The 15795-nt window shown below is 35.6% G+C and overlaps 1 protein-coding gene across 23 annotated transcripts in view; it reads left to right on the top strand.

The window, feature by feature from the left end:
- PPP1R9A (protein phosphatase 1 regulatory subunit 9A) overlaps positions 1 to 15795 on the top strand; it is a 312092-nt gene that overhangs the window by 159944 nt on the left and 136353 nt on the right. For all 23 annotated transcript variants that reach the window (XM_072784098.1, XM_072784099.1, XM_072784093.1 and 20 more), the window contains 2 exons: positions 1503 to 1635; positions 9767 to 9887. In XM_072784098.1, the coding sequence (XP_072640199.1) occupies positions 1503 to 1635; positions 9767 to 9887 (254 nt within the window). The remainder of the gene's footprint in view (positions 1 to 1502; positions 1636 to 9766; positions 9888 to 15795) is intronic.

The following is a 15795-nucleotide window of genomic DNA, read 5'->3' as shown; positions in this document are numbered from 1 at the left end:
GTGAATAAGTGATTACCAAAACATATAAGGGAAGTGAAGGATCAAAAGAGCTGTCTAAGAGAATGCCATCAATCTGTAAACTTAAAAATATTAAAGAGTTCTATGTGAGGGACACAGAGAGCATATTTTATGAAAAGATTAATAAAAAAGCTACAAACCTTATAGTTTAGAAATATGCGTTATGTTACAGTGATGTTTATTATGGTGGAGAAATGTAGTTGAGACCAAATGAGTGACAAGAGGCCATGAAAACATGTTGAAAGTCAGGAAGAAAGACAGTATTCATTCTGGTACAAATACTATACATGACATGATTTTGATAAATGTATGCCATAGGAACCACACTACATCTGCTTCTATATATACAACATATATTCCTGGTTTATAGGTTACCATATATAGCATATGAGAGTTGCCAGTTTTCCAGTAATATGAATGTAAAACACACATGGGCCAGAAGGGCCAGCTTTATAGGTGATAGATTTGTTTTCTTTCATCTCTGACCTTCTGTTCTACTTTCTTTTTTTTTATTACAGCTTTTTATGTATATATATATAAAAACTTCTCCTAGATTTTAATATTTTGGGGACATTACAGAGTTTTTTTTTTTCAGGCATAATTTAGACACTTCATATTTATTAAATTTAATTGAAAAAGTCAATTTTTATTATACATGTTAATTGAACTTGAATTATATATTTCTTTCTTTTAGATACTCCTTATTGAATTAAGTAAGGGATGTTATACCTGTTTCCAGTTACTTTTCAAATTGCACAAATTCAGAAGAAATAAGGACAATCAGGTTTCTTATGGCCACATCTGAAGACCATATTTAGTAATCTTTTGAATGGGTTAGGTCAGAAATAAAGATCTGGTGATGTCCTAATTCTCTATAGCTCTTTACCAATATTTTGATAGTCATTTCATGGAAAGGCTCAGTGAGAATCCAATATGGATCTACATGCAAGTAAACTAAGAAATGACAAATGAGAGCTCAACACAGCTCAGTACAGTATAGAACATAATCACTTTCAGTGATTCCATGACTGAAATATAATTATAGTACTGACACACCACAACACCAGGGCTTGTGTAGGTCATAGCATGAAACGGATCCAGTGTGGGTGTTTGCTTAGGTAGTAGCTTCAAAGTCCTTCACCATAGTTTCATCAGAAACCAGCCGAGCATTGCAGCTATTGTGTTATACTCTGATTCCATAAAAAGCAGTGAATATTGCTATTCAAATAATATATGCTGTGGCTACTGTTATCTCTCAAATTATTAAAAGTGTAGAATCACATGCATTTTAAAATGTAAGTCATTTTTATTCTGATTCAGTTTTCCTTAACATCTCTGTTGATTTTAAAGACAACAAAACAATTGTTTCAAAGAAATTCATTGCTTAACATTTTGAACTTACATAGTTTTAGGCTCTTAGGTTTAAAAAAAATTAGGAAAGCCATGTTTCTATTTATCACCTCCTTGTTGACCTCCTACTACAGGTTTTCAGCACATATTCCAATGAAGACTATGACAGGAGGAACGATGAAGTGGATCCTGTGGCTGCTTCTGCCGAGTATGAACTTGAAAAGCGTGTAGAAAAGCTGGAGCTTTTCCCAGTGGAACTAGAGAAAGGTATATGTGCTCTACAATGTTTGTTATATCATTATATGGCTATTTTAATAACACAGAAATAACTTTATTTTTTTCATGTGTAGCCTCCCCCCCCCACCCCCCAACCCCGCCAAAGGATTGGATAAAGTTTTAATTCTCCTGGAGGATTTAAATTATTTGTTAAATTTCAAAAGTACTTGATACAAGCTCTGTGTAGATGGTAGACTGAAAGATTCTTTCTTCACTTCCACTTCTAACTGAAACCCATCTGCTTTAGTTGACTGGGCTGGTGACTAGGAGTAGGGAGCTGTGTGTGGGGCCTGATGTTTGGTTGGTACCCTGGCAATGGGCTAGTGCTGATGAGAGCCTAGTGGGAACAGGTAGAAGTTGAGGGTGGGGCAGATGGTTGTTTCTGCATTCTTGGCGGAGGTAGAGTGGTCATGGTTGGGCTCTGAATGTAGTAGATGGAGTGTTGAGCTTTTAGATTATGGATTTTGGAATGGAGACGGTGGAATCGTCTCTAAGGGGGAGAAGACTAAGAGAGAACAAGGAGAATGGGAGCAGAGGGGCTTCCTCTTGGAATCTCAGCCTGCTTGCATTGGGAAGTGAGGACCCATGGGACTAGACACTGCTGTGTTTATCGTGTTATAAGAGGGGCATCCAGGAACAGACTGGGACCCAGTGGACGGAGAAAATATCACATCTCAGAGAGCTTTGCAAAAAAGCAGAACAAACAGATGACAACTTGAATGACAAAAAAAAGCAAAAGAAAAACCAAATGAGGATACCAAATGGCTTTAAAAAAGCATTCTTAAGCAAATCAACAAACAACAAGAACATTGATTTTAAAATTAAAACTTTCAGTAGAGGAATTGAAGAAAGAGAGATGGTTGTTGAGACTCAAACTGGTGACCTATAAAGTGAAGCGTAAAAAATGAACCAAACTAATTCTTAAACGACAGAGCAAACATCCACAAAAAATCATGTTGGAGACCCAACATATAAGTGTAGGAAAAGACAATAGAGGATGAGAGACATTGCACAAAACATGGAAGAAATTTCCCTGAGCTCAAAAGACCTGAGCCTCCTAATTGGAAGGACTCAGCCAATTGATTGAGAGAGGACTTCAAAAACACCCTGCATTTAGGCGTAGCCTGCAAAAGTCCTCATCTTCAACATAAAGTAAAATTCTGAAAAATACTACACTAAAAGCAAATAAAGAAGCAAAAAGTACTTGGAAAAGCAACATTATTTGACTAGCATCAGAATTCTTGTAACACTGGAAGTGAGAGGCATACATTATAATTTCACACATCCAAAAACCCTATGTCTGTCCCAGAGAGCATTTACCTCTCATGGTAAAAGAAGGAAAATTGCTGATATCTAAAGGTCTAAGGAACACATCACCTGCATACTCCCCAGTTAACAAGGAGGAGGAAAAAAACAGAGTAACTTGTTCTAAATAGCAACGGTGAGGGAAAAAGAGTTGAAAACTGTTACTATTAGGCATAAAATTACTTGGATTAAAAATACAAAGAATACCAATCATTATACTAAACATGACTGATTGTTCTCATTAAGAGACACTTTCCTTTGGGATTAAGAAGGATGAAAGAGAGATAGTTATATTTTTCATTCATTTAAAAATGTAAAAACCATTCTTAGTTTATGGCCCTTACAAAAAACAGCTGGATTTGGCTGTGGGCCATTGTATTGCTTATAATAGCAAAAACGAGAATAATCCAAATATTCATTAATGATAGAAAAGGGTAAAATGAAGGAGCTTCAGTTTCATGCAGCAGTATGTATGATTCTTACAGATACGAAATTCAGGGGAGAAAAAAGCAAATAAATCACAGAAGAAGCCATTCAGTCTAGATCCATTTATTTAAATTTCAAAGCCAGGAAAAATTAAATGGCATATTATTTAGAGATACACAAATAAGTAGTTTAAAAAAGCAGTATTTATAAAAGAAGGGAACGATTGACATAATATTTAGGATAGTGGTTATCAAGGGAAAAGTTATGATATCAAGGAGGGGTGCATAGTGGGCTTTTTGGGTGTTGTTAATGTTCTGTGTTTTTGTTATTAGTACGTGGATATTTGTTTTATTTTTCTTCTTTAAACACAGTGTTTTGTAGATAAAAGTTTTCATAAACTCTTTTGTTTGCAATTTTCACAAAATAAAAGTTAAACTAGAAAAATTAAGCTAGGAAAAAACCTAATGAAGTAGAATGATTTTTAATTTTTTGAGAAACTTCCATACTGTTTCCTGGAAGTGGCTGCACCAGTTTGCGTTTCCAGCAACAAGGCACAAGTGTTTCCCTTACTCTGCGTCTTTGCCAACTCTTATTATCTCTTGTTTTTTGGTTGATAGTCATTCTAACATTCTGACTCTAATAAGGTGATTTCTCATTGTGATTTTGATTTACATTTCCCTGATGATTAGTGATGTTGAATACCTTTTCATGTAACTGATTGCCATTTGTATGTCTTCTTTGGAAAAATGTCTGTTCACTTTCTCAGTCTATTTTTAATAGGATTTGGTTTTTTGCTGTTGAGTTGCGTGAGTTCTTTTATATTTTGGATATTAACCCCTTATCAAATATTTTCTTCCATTCTGTAGGCTGTCTTTTCATTCTGTTAATGATTTCCATTGCTGTGCAGAAGTTTTTTAGTTTCATAGAGTTTTACTCATTTATTTGTGCTTTTGGTGTTAAATCCAAAGTCATTGCCAAGATGTCAAGAAACTTACCTGCTATGTTTTCTGCTAGGAGGTTTATGGTTTCAAGTCTTAAATGTAAGTCTTTAATCCATTTTCAGTTTATTTTTGTGTAGAGTAGAAGATCAGGGACCAGTTTCATTCTTTCATATGTGTCTGTCCAATTTTCCCAGCATCATTTATTGAAGTGGCCATCCTTCGCTATAGTGTATTCTTGGCTTCTTTGTCATAAATTGACCAAAGATGCATGGGTTTATTTCAGTGCAGTGTATTCTGTTCCACTGATCTATGTGTCTCTTTTAATAGTCGTACCATACTATTTTGATTGCTGTTGCTTTGTAATACAGTTTAAAACCAGGAAGTGTTGAGGCTTCTAGCTTTGTTCTTCTTTCTCAAGTTTGCTTTAGCTATTTGGAATTTTTTGTGGTTCTATACAAATTTTAGGGTTGTCTGTTCTATTTCTGTGAAAAAATGTCATTGAATTTTTCATAGAGGTAGAATTGAATTTGTAGATTGTTTTGGGTAGTATGGACATTTTAACAATATTAATTCTTTGAATCCTTGAGTGTGGACAATCTTTCCACTTATTTATGTCTTCAGTTTCCTTCATCAGTGTCTTACAACTTTCACTATGCAGATCTTTCAACTCCTTGGTTAAGTTAATTCCTAGGTATTTTATTCTTTTTGATGCAAATTGTGAATGGAATTCTTTGTTTTTTAAGATTTATTTATTTATTTTTATAGAAAGAGAGGGAGAGTTGAGTGGTGGGGAGGGGCAAAGGGAGAGGGAGAGAGAATCTTAAGCAGACTCCATGCCCAGCACAGAGCCTAATGCAGGGCTTGGTCTCATGACTCTGAGATCATGACCTGAGCCAAAATCAAGAGTCAGATGCTTAATCAACTGAGCCACCCAGGCACTTTTGGAATTATTTTCTTAATTTCTCTTTCTGATAGTTCATTGTTAGTATATGAAGACCTAAATATGTTACAAACTATAGATTATAATACCAACAGAGAATTTTACTTTTCAATTGAGGAAACACTTAAAAAAATAAATAAATTGAGGAAGCACTAAAAATATTTCCATTAAAACCAAGAGTCTGAATTTAATTGTAACAATAAAATATATTTTTATTTATTAAAAAAATGGGTGTCTGATTTCGAATGCTCTTTAAATGAAATAATTAGTACAAACAATAGGACACAAAAGATGAAAAGTAACTTATATTAAAACTGATGAGAGTACGTGTAAGAGGAGGTCAGGTGCCACATACATGTTAGAAAATTAATAGTTTTTTCTCTATGTTTATATTAAGAACATAAATATGAAAATGGGAGCATTCATTTATAGTAGCACAAAAACAAAATACTTATTAATCACTAAGAAAAACAGTATCTATCTGTTGAAAGTCCATCTTTTAGATAGATATAAGATGTGAGCAAGTAGAAGGATATACCATATTCTTGGATGAAAAGACTCAGTATAGAATAGTCTCTCCTATTCATCTCTGATACCTGTAAATTAATATATAAATTAAATGCAGTTCAGATGGAACTGCCATCAGAGTTGGATTGGGAGAGAGGATTACATAATGTGATACTAAATATTATATGGAAAAATACAGACCTAAAGGAAGTATGAAAAAGAATATGAAAGGTTTTAATTTCTTAAATATCTGAATATAATGTAAAGCCTCTGTAATCAGAATAAATTGTATTCACACAGCAATTGATCAGTGGGAGAAAGTAGAAAAGCCAGAGAAAGATGTTATTATGCATGAGAATTTAATACATGATATGTATGATATTCTAATTTAGGAGTGACAGGGTACTTTTCAAATTGTTCTGGCATAACAACATCTGTGTGGAAGAATATAAAGTGGAACATCTTCATTTTCATTGTATCATATTAAAAACAATTACATGGATTAGATAATGAAGTATTAAAAATAAATTAATAAAGGTATTTGACAAAAAACTTATAAGACTGCATATATTATGTAGCGATGTTGGAGGAGGGGCTTAACCAAAGTGGAAAACAGGAAGTTAGAAAAGAGGGACCAATCAATCCAAAATTTTAAGCTTTTAAAGGCAATATTATCAGACAAAGGCAATGGATAAATGATGAATTTGAGGAGAGGGAATCTTCATTATAAATGACATGGAGTTAAAATGGATAATTTGCTAAGAACTTTAAAAAAGAAAAAAGAGAGAAAACTCAGTAGAAAAAAATTAGCAGTTTACCAAAGAGGACATCGAATGGCCTATGCTTATATGAATACAAGCTCAAATCTCATTAGCAATAAGGGGAGTATAAAGCCAACATGAGCTTCTTTCTTGAGAGAAAAAATAAGCTCTGAACTCCGGAGTGTGGTGACAGCATCTTCCATGGTAACCCACCCTCACAGTCTTACACTGTTTCCTGGCTGCTTTGCCTGTCCCTAGGAGGGGATAGACAGAGGAAGACCAGGTGGCTGCTGCATTCTTAACAGTCACAAGAATCAGTGGCCTTCAGGGATATGGCTCTGGACTACACCCACGCTTGACACATCTCACAGAAAGCTGTACAAAGATGAAATCAGTCATCTGGTCTCTGTGGGTTGATTGTATTCTTCCTTTAATTGTCTTTCAGTTATCATCTTGTCTTTCAGGTAGTCTGCAGTGGAATTGAGAATGGCTCAAGCTATTATTGCTTTTCCTACTATTGGGTTTTCAGCTCTGCAAATCTGAGTAATTTTCCAGTGAGAGCAACAGAGTTGCTAAGGCAGGAAGAAAGATAGTTTTACTAAAGACTGAGTTGAGGCAGGGAAAATGAACTTAAAAACGAAGACATAATTTCCATGCAGGATATTTGTAGGAAGGAACTACTTAATGGCACGATGGTACAGATAATCCACATTTGAAAGGAGCCCTTTGAATGAACTGAGTATGGGAAAGTTTCACTTGTAGCCCAACATTGGTTTGACATATGGTAATTCATAATGAAGAGAAACACCTATAAATACAGGGAATGTGAACAAGAAGTTAGCTAACTGCTTAATATATACCAGATTTCATATATGAGAGAAGCCCTCTGGCATTATTTAATGTGGACGAGTCTACAGTGACCATCTCTTAAACGACACAAGAGCAAACACTCTGGGAGAAACACTTACACTTATGTAAATGCTGTGGGAAGGTTTTGGGTCATCATTCATCCTTTCACCAGCATGAACAAATTCATACGCCAGGAAACTCTAGGAATATGATGAATGCGGGCAAGAATTCAGCTGTATAGCTAACCTTTAATACACATAGGACAATTCCTGGGGGAGAGAAGAAACTTGGTACGTGTGACCAGGGAGGAAGAGCTGTTAGCACAGATCTAACTTGTCTTTGCCCAAGAGAACTCATTCCGGGGAGAAACCCTAAATGTAGGAAAATTTTTAACCAGAGAAAGCCTCTGGATGAACATGAGTATCTATACTGGAGAAATAAGGAAAATGAAATAAGTATGGAAAATCACATGTGTACAAACATTGTAAATACAGGGAATGAAAGAACTTCTCCAGTGATGGCTCGAATACTAATTGCCATTAAAGTTCTCACGCTGAAGAGGGACCTATGCCTAAAATCACCTCTGCTAGTATGGAAGTACCTTGATCTGGGGAGCACACTGAACAGTTCCTCCAAGGAGAAGAACTCTATGAAACTTTCTTTAGCACCCAACTGAAGAAACAAACCACACTTTTGCCAAATGACATGTATTTAAACATACGTGGTATACTGATGTCAGATTACGAATTGTACTTAGAAACACTTAAACCAGAAGTCAGTGACAAGTAGTAATCATCAATGAGACGAACCCTATTCAAAAGATTACTAATTAAGAATATTAGCGTATTAAATGTTATTGCTAAAAAGTCTTCTAAAAGCATGAAGCATTCTGCTGACTGTATGAGCCAGTTTTTCTTTAAATAATCCTTCATGCCAGATAAGGGCAGCCTGGGTGGCTCAGCGGTTTAGCGCCGCCTTCAGCCCAGGGCGTGATCCTGGAGACCTGGGATCTAGTCCCACATCGGGCTCCCTGCATGGAGCCTGCTTCTCCCTCTGCCTGTGTCTCTGCCTCTCTCTCTCTCTCTCTCTCTCTGTGTCTCTCATGAATAAACAAATTAAATATTTATAAAAAATAAAATAAATAACTTCACTTTTTTTAAGATTTTATTTATTCATAAAAGAGAGACACACACACACACAGACATAGGCAGAGGGAGAAGCAGGCCCCCCACAGGGAGCCCCATGTGGGACTGGATCTAGGATTCTGGGATCACACCCTGAGTCAAAGGCAGACGCTCTACAGCTAAGCCACCCAGGCATCCCAACCTTCACTGTTGATTAGCAAGTGTCTGGGTTTTTGTTTTTTTGTTTTTTTTTTCAGCTAATACAACATGGTTCCAAAGACTTGGAGGCTATCAGAAAATAACTTTCAATAATAACCAAAAAATGTGGAATGTGAATGCTAACCAAAAATGTGGAATGTGAAATAATATATCTTTTATGTCGTTGATGTTAAAAATACATATGTTCATGGAAAAGACAAATGGAAATATGGATAAACACATTATTGTAAATAAATTTAAAAACGTGTTTGTCAGTGTTGTCCACAGGGCAAGGAACATGGAAACATAAAACGAATGCCTGTCAGTAGAGAAGTGGTTGGATAAGTTATGATACCATCTCACCATGAAATATTATGCAATCATTAGAAGTGATTTAAGGCTATGTAAGTTGATATCCAGGAGGTACCACTGAATTAAAAAAAGTAAGATGCAGAGAAACCTAGATATAATACAATTTTATTTGTATAAAGCAAATAGGAAGGAAAAATAAGCCATTTCATATATATAGATAGACATATATGTATGTATATTTATATTTATGCATATATACATATCTGATGCTTTATATGCTTGTATAGTAGGACTGAGGAAAGTACTGAAAGACACATACCACCTTATTAAACATGAATGGGGATATGAAACTAGTAAAAAAGAGACCACATAAACAAAGGGGAAATTTTAGATGTATTATGATAACATTTATTTAAAATCATACATATGTGTTTTGTTATGTATACTTTTGTGTTTAAAAATATATTTTTTAGAGAGGCTATGTTTTAAGGCAGATTGATTACTCCATAACCAAATTATTACTTTTTGGGGGGATCACAGTGAATAGTGAACTACAGTAATGAAATGAAACTCACAAGCCTTTCGAGGGGGTCTTATTTGACATCTTTGCTCCCCAACATGGAAAAAAAAATTCCATCAAGACAAGCATGTCATATAGTCCATAAAGAACAAAATTAAAAGCCACAAAGAAGTCTCATAAGCTAATTGTGGGCTAGTGCAAAACTTAAGTTATTGGCACTGCTTTCTCCTTTTTCATAGATGAGGATGGACTTGGTATAAGCATTATTGGAATGGGTGTTGGAGCAGATGCTGGACTTGAAAAGCTGGGAATATTTGTCAAGACAGTAACAGAAGGTGGTGCTGCTCAGAGGGATGGCAGGTAAGCAAACTACTATCATTAGTAACTAAAATCTTCTAGGAACTTTTTTTGTATTTTAGTGGTAGCTTTCTTCTTTTGATTTTTTAGGACAGAATTTTGGAGTATGTCTCAGATATGGAAAAGGTTAAAATACTTGAATTACTTTCTGATTTGTGGGTGAAATGACTGCTTTCTTTAAAGTATATTAGGTGAATGGGTAGTTGGATCTGTTATGTCTGTCTGCCTTTGGTATCTGTCCATTCATCTCTCTGTCTAGTGGGAAATGGGCAGAAACATAGATATATATTGTTTCAGACTATGTCCTGTGGAGATTAGTATATAGTTTTACTTCAGAAATATCAAACCAAATGCTAATATTTCTGGTACTTCTGAGAATGACAGAGGTAGAAGGGAAAATAGAAGCCCTAATTCTGCAATGATGATAATTCTGGAGATCACATTTCTCAAAATGCATTCTGTCTAAAAACATAAGTTCTTGAGTGCCAACTAACCCTGTAGAATTAACATCTCTCAGAGAGGAATCTGATAGTCTTTACTTAAACATCCACCTTGGGTAATTAATCTAGATGCACACCAGCACATCAGAAGATTGTTGTTTTATATCTTAGCTTTCATCATCTCAGGCTGCAATATCTGTAAAGAGTTTGATCAGTCCTCACTCTGCATTCCTGCTCCATTAAGTTGGGGCTGAAGAAGAGGTTAGCAATAGAAATGAAAGTAGGTCCAAAAATATCAGTCCCAAATTCAAAGGAATGGCATCTTATCTTTTTTCTTTTGAAGGAATGCAGAATAACTGGCTTTGATTTTGTCCAAGGTTTAAGTATATATCACTTAACCATCTTATCAAGAAATGATAAAGCATGTTGAAAACCATTTATAAATCTCTGATGGGATACATAGTAGCTTTATTTCTTTTGTAATCCTAAATACACATATTGATAAAACAGATATTTTCCAAGGGAAACTAAATTGATTTTTTAAATGGAAAGCACAACCAGTATCATCTCTTTCCGTGAGGTTAGGGACAACATCACAGTCAGTAGCCTTATTTGTATTCCCAGAGCACTTGTACAGAGAAGGTCTGAAATGAATATATTTTTTTAGGATTTTATTTATTCATGAGAGACACGGAGACAGAGGTAGAGACATAGGAAGAGGGAGAAGCAGGCCCCATGCAGAGAGCCCGATGCAGGACTTGATCCTGGAACTCTGGGATCACACCCTGAACCAAAGGCAGACGCTCAACCACTGAACCACCCAAGTGTCCCTGAAATGAATCTTCTGAGTGAATGTTCAGTTGATTGAATGTGTATCACATTTAAAGTAGGATATTAATATTTCGTGTTAAAAGGTAATTTTGTTAACAGTCTTCCCCATTTTCAAGTAGTTAAGGAAATAACCTTTTTACCCTTTCAATGAATTATATAATGGTGGTAGCAAAATCTCCCATTATTAATTTAGAAACTTTCTTCCAAGTGAGCTAAAATTTGTTTGTAAGACCTGTGTCATTTCTCTTTAAATTTCCTTTTTTTTTTTGTTTTTTTTTTTCTCTTTAAATTTCATGAAAAGTTTAAAAACTATTCCAGAATGATAGGAAATAATTCTTATTGTTAGTATTCAAACAATATGTAGTTATTATGAACCATCTCTCCTAAGTCAATGGGCCACAAAGCCAAACCAAAATACAAATTGATTAAAAAACAAAAAGGTAGAAAATTTTGTATTCAGCACTTAGCCAATTCCCATTGTTCTGAACTCAGACTTATTTGTTTTTCAATCACTCACTTTTAAAATTAGGTTTGTTTTTGGTTAACCTGTTTTCTGATTTGTTGTCCTACATAGATAGTTTCAGTATTTACTCCGGTATGGGTATGAGAAGTTTGCTTTATCAGTCCCAGTGTGCATTTCCTCCACTCTTTTAAATGGATGTTTACCTAGAATGGTAATCCTGCTGTTATTACAAGAGATGCTTAATAAATGCCTCAGTGAATATATTAAAGGAGGCAATTTGATGAAATGAGCAGAATCTTTGGGAACATGTGACCAGGAGTCTTAATTCTGTGCCCTTTACCTACCAGCTGTGGGCTGTTGAACAAATTAACTTAATTTTCTTGTTATCTACATTGCAGGGTTGTTGTAGGCATTAAATATGTGTATGTAAATTAAAACCTTCCACAGCGCTATGAAACTGTTCTTGAAGTAGGAATAAACCTAAAATATATTTAAAAATAGTTATTATGGGGAGTCTTTTGAAAAACTATAGAAAGATGTACAAAATATGTACAGAATCATAAAATGTTAGAGATTCTAGAGATTCAGATGAACTTTAGAGATCTTTAAATTCATATCTTTCATTTTATGTGTTTAAAAACTGAGGATATATACATTATATATAGCCTCATTATAGACCTATGGCAGTGTTCATATCTTTTAAATTATTATATTATTATTCCCACCATTGCTGTTGTGTTCATTTGCACAATACTTAAATATTTGTTGTTAAAATTTACCAGTATAAAAAAATTACAAAATAAACAGTTGATTGCTGCCTCCAGTTAATAATTTCTTTATTGTATTAAGGATTTACAAAGCACTATGATTAGTATGATGCCATTCTTTTGTGGGTATGTTTTCTATTTGTGCATCTCCCCCAGCTTCTCTTTCTCTTTCTTTCTCTTTCTCTCAAAAAATGTAGAATCAATACACACCAAAATATTGAATGGCTCTAGTCTGTGTGGGTATCTTATTTATTTAGTCTTAAAGGTTTTTTTTTTTAATTTATTCATTTGATACAGAGGGAGAGAGAGCGCACACAAGCAGGGGAAGCTGCAGGCAGAGTGAGAGGGAGAAGCAGACTCACCACTGAGCAGGGAACCCAACACAGGGCTGGATCTCAGGACCCTGATATGACCTGAGCCGAAGACAGGCACTTAACTGACCCGGTTTCCCAGGCGCCCCTGTGTGGGTATTTTAAAATTTCAGCTAATATAAAACATTTAATTTTTCTACAGAGAGTTTGTAATACTTGTATGTATATTTCAAACTCCAACTAAAAATAAAAAGTTAACATCATGTGGCCTCAGGAAAATTGCTCTTCAGACCTCAGTTATGGACAAAATTAAAGTTCTGGGTTAGATGTTTTTAAAATTCTTTTAGCTTTAAAAGGATATAAGTCTTTGTTTCTTTAACCTTTTTAGGTTGCTTTAGTCCCCCCCCCCCTTTTTTTAGGGAAAGCGAGAGAGAGAGCATGCGTGTGTACATGCACTTGAATGCAAGTGGGGGAGGGGCAGGGGGAGAGAGAAACTTAAAGCAGATTCCTCCCTGGGTGTGAGCCAGATGCTGGACATGGAGCCTGACCCCGGGCTTCATCCTATGACCCTGAGATCATGACCTAAGCTGAATTTAAGAGTACGTCACATAACTGAATGAGCCACCCAGGAGCCCCTTGTCTTAGCTACTTAACTCTATCTAAGAAAATGATTTCAGTTTAATCTCAGATTTGGTCACATTTCCTTCAATGGATGTTAAATAAATAGACTTGCCCAGAATATTCTTTTCTCTTTCCTCCCCACTAACTTCCCCCACACAAGAAACCTTTTTTGTTGTGATTGCTTTTCCTCCTTCTAAAATCTCATAAACTCACCATATTTTGAGCACTTTTGAAAATTTGCCATGAGCAATTATCTCTTACATCATCCAGGGTGTAGTTAAAAAGTTTTGAGTCTTCCTTACTTTTTGGTATTATACCTTACATTCGAAATTTTCCTTTGTCAAGCTTTTCATACCTTTTCATATGATGCCTGAAATGTAGGAGTGCTCAATAAATATTTGTTGAATGAGTGAATACTTAATGCTTTTATCACTTTCAAAACATTTGCTCAGGCCTAACATTGTTCTCCCCCCATCTCGCCACCTCCCTTCTTTTCTTCTCTCTCTCTCTTCCTCTTTTTTGTGCTACCCTGCCTCTTATAGAGCAACTGGGAATTTATCTAAGTGACATGACTTGATAGCCATTTCCACCATCTTTTAGTTTCTTTAGGTAAAATAATGATAACTACAAATATTAAATAAGATTAATTTTAGTAAAATATTAATTGTAATTAAATACACTTACTTATTAAATATTAGTTATTTTGTTAAAATTAAAATTAATTAATATTTACTAAAAATATTAATAAAACCATTAGCTTTGCTGCCATACATTTTATGATTGGTATGCAGGACACTAATTATTTCTCCAGTCCTCTTTCATGAATGTATAAAGCAAAATCAACTTTATAACACACTTGAAAATGCTGATAGTAGAATAAGTCATGTGGACGGTACCTGACAAATGATCGTAGTGACTCTGTGCTAAAAGAGGCAAATTAAAAATGCATTTGGGATGTGCTTTGTTTCTGGCTACAATGTTTGTTTCTCAGGTATTTGTATGCTATCATTTTAGAACACTGTCCTGTTCAGTTTTTTGGAAAAAGTTATCGAATGTGAAATGACGGTGCTATGTAGTTTACCTTCATTCAAACCTTTTAAGGTTTTCAAACATTTTAATTATTTTTTACCAGCTCTTGGGTAACAGCAACACAGAAAACAGATGAAGAGTTTAATTCTTAGTTTCCCCTACAGCAGAGGCTCCCTCCAGCAGAACCCATCTGTGCCCCTGGGGCGCCCTCAAGCCTGGGACAACTTGAATAGAAACTGCTGTCTTAATTGTGCCCATCTGTCATAATTCCATGGTCGATGGTTCCCCCCCACCCCACCCTGTGCACACACTCCTGTGTCACTCTCCTCATCAAATAGACGGCGTATTCGCCCCTTAGAGAGTTGGGATATTCCTGCTTTGATATGTACATATTTTCGTTTTTATTTTATTTTATTTTATTTATTTTATTTTATATTTATGAGAGACACACAGACAGAGGCAGAGACATAGGCAGAGGGAGAAGCAGGGTCCCCTCAAGGAGCCTGATGTGGAACTCGATCCCAGGACCCCAGGATCACGCCCTGAGCCAAAGGCAGACGCTCAAGCACTGAGCCACCCAGGCACCCTGATAGATACATTTTTAATATACATTTAAAACTTCACTCTCCGTGAAAACTGTGTTGACCAGAGTTCATTAATGTTGCTCCAGCTGCTCTCCCTTTCACACAGCAATGGTTGCTTTGTTTAGATAAGCCCTGTGAGGTAGAATTTTTGTGTTTCCCCTTCCCAGATATATCAAGTCAGCAGGTAACTATCCAATAACATGAAAAAAAACCTAGAATCGCCCAGCTGCTATATTTTTGTTAGCTTTCCTGCCATTGGCTCTGGGTTTTAGATTCAGAGTTGAGGGACATCAGAAATGGGATGGAGGCCCCCGAGCAGGAGTTGTTCACTGTTGTTGATTAGCACCCAGCAACAATTACAAACTAGCCAGGTGCATAGCCATAAACTCCATTGCAGGAGGCAGTGTTTTCAGGGAAAAACAGGCTATTTCCTGTGCTGTTCTGTAAAACTTTTGTAAAGCCCAGACTGTCTATATTCTTTGTGCCCTGGGATGGTCTGATTCAGAAAGGTGTCCTTTTAATATTTAGCACCAGAACTCATGCCTTGTCTTTTTTGCTCTTCTAATTATGAACCAAGATTTGAGAGATGATCAGTATCTCTATGCTGTGAGGAAAACCTTTTTCTCTACCATAATAATCATTTATGTGTTAAATACCTTGCTGGCTTATGATCTTGTGGGTTGTCGGGTCAGAGTATGGTGCCAATAAACCTGAATTGCTACCCTTTCTTTTTAACCAGTATTATTCCTCTCATCGCCTGCCCAGTCCTCTTTACCTCTCCAACTCCACCTTCTGCTCATTTTTAGTTTCTTGAGTTTGTCTCCACCTTAATTACCATATGGCCTTCCTCTATGAAATGGTAAAT

The sequence above is a fragment of the Canis lupus genome, chromosome 18 (genome assembly GCF_048164855.1).
Source record: "Canis lupus baileyi chromosome 18, mCanLup2.hap1, whole genome shotgun sequence".
Taxonomy (NCBI): Eukaryota; Metazoa; Chordata; class Mammalia; order Carnivora; family Canidae; genus Canis; species Canis lupus.
This window is presented reverse-complemented; position numbering and strand designations above follow the sequence as displayed.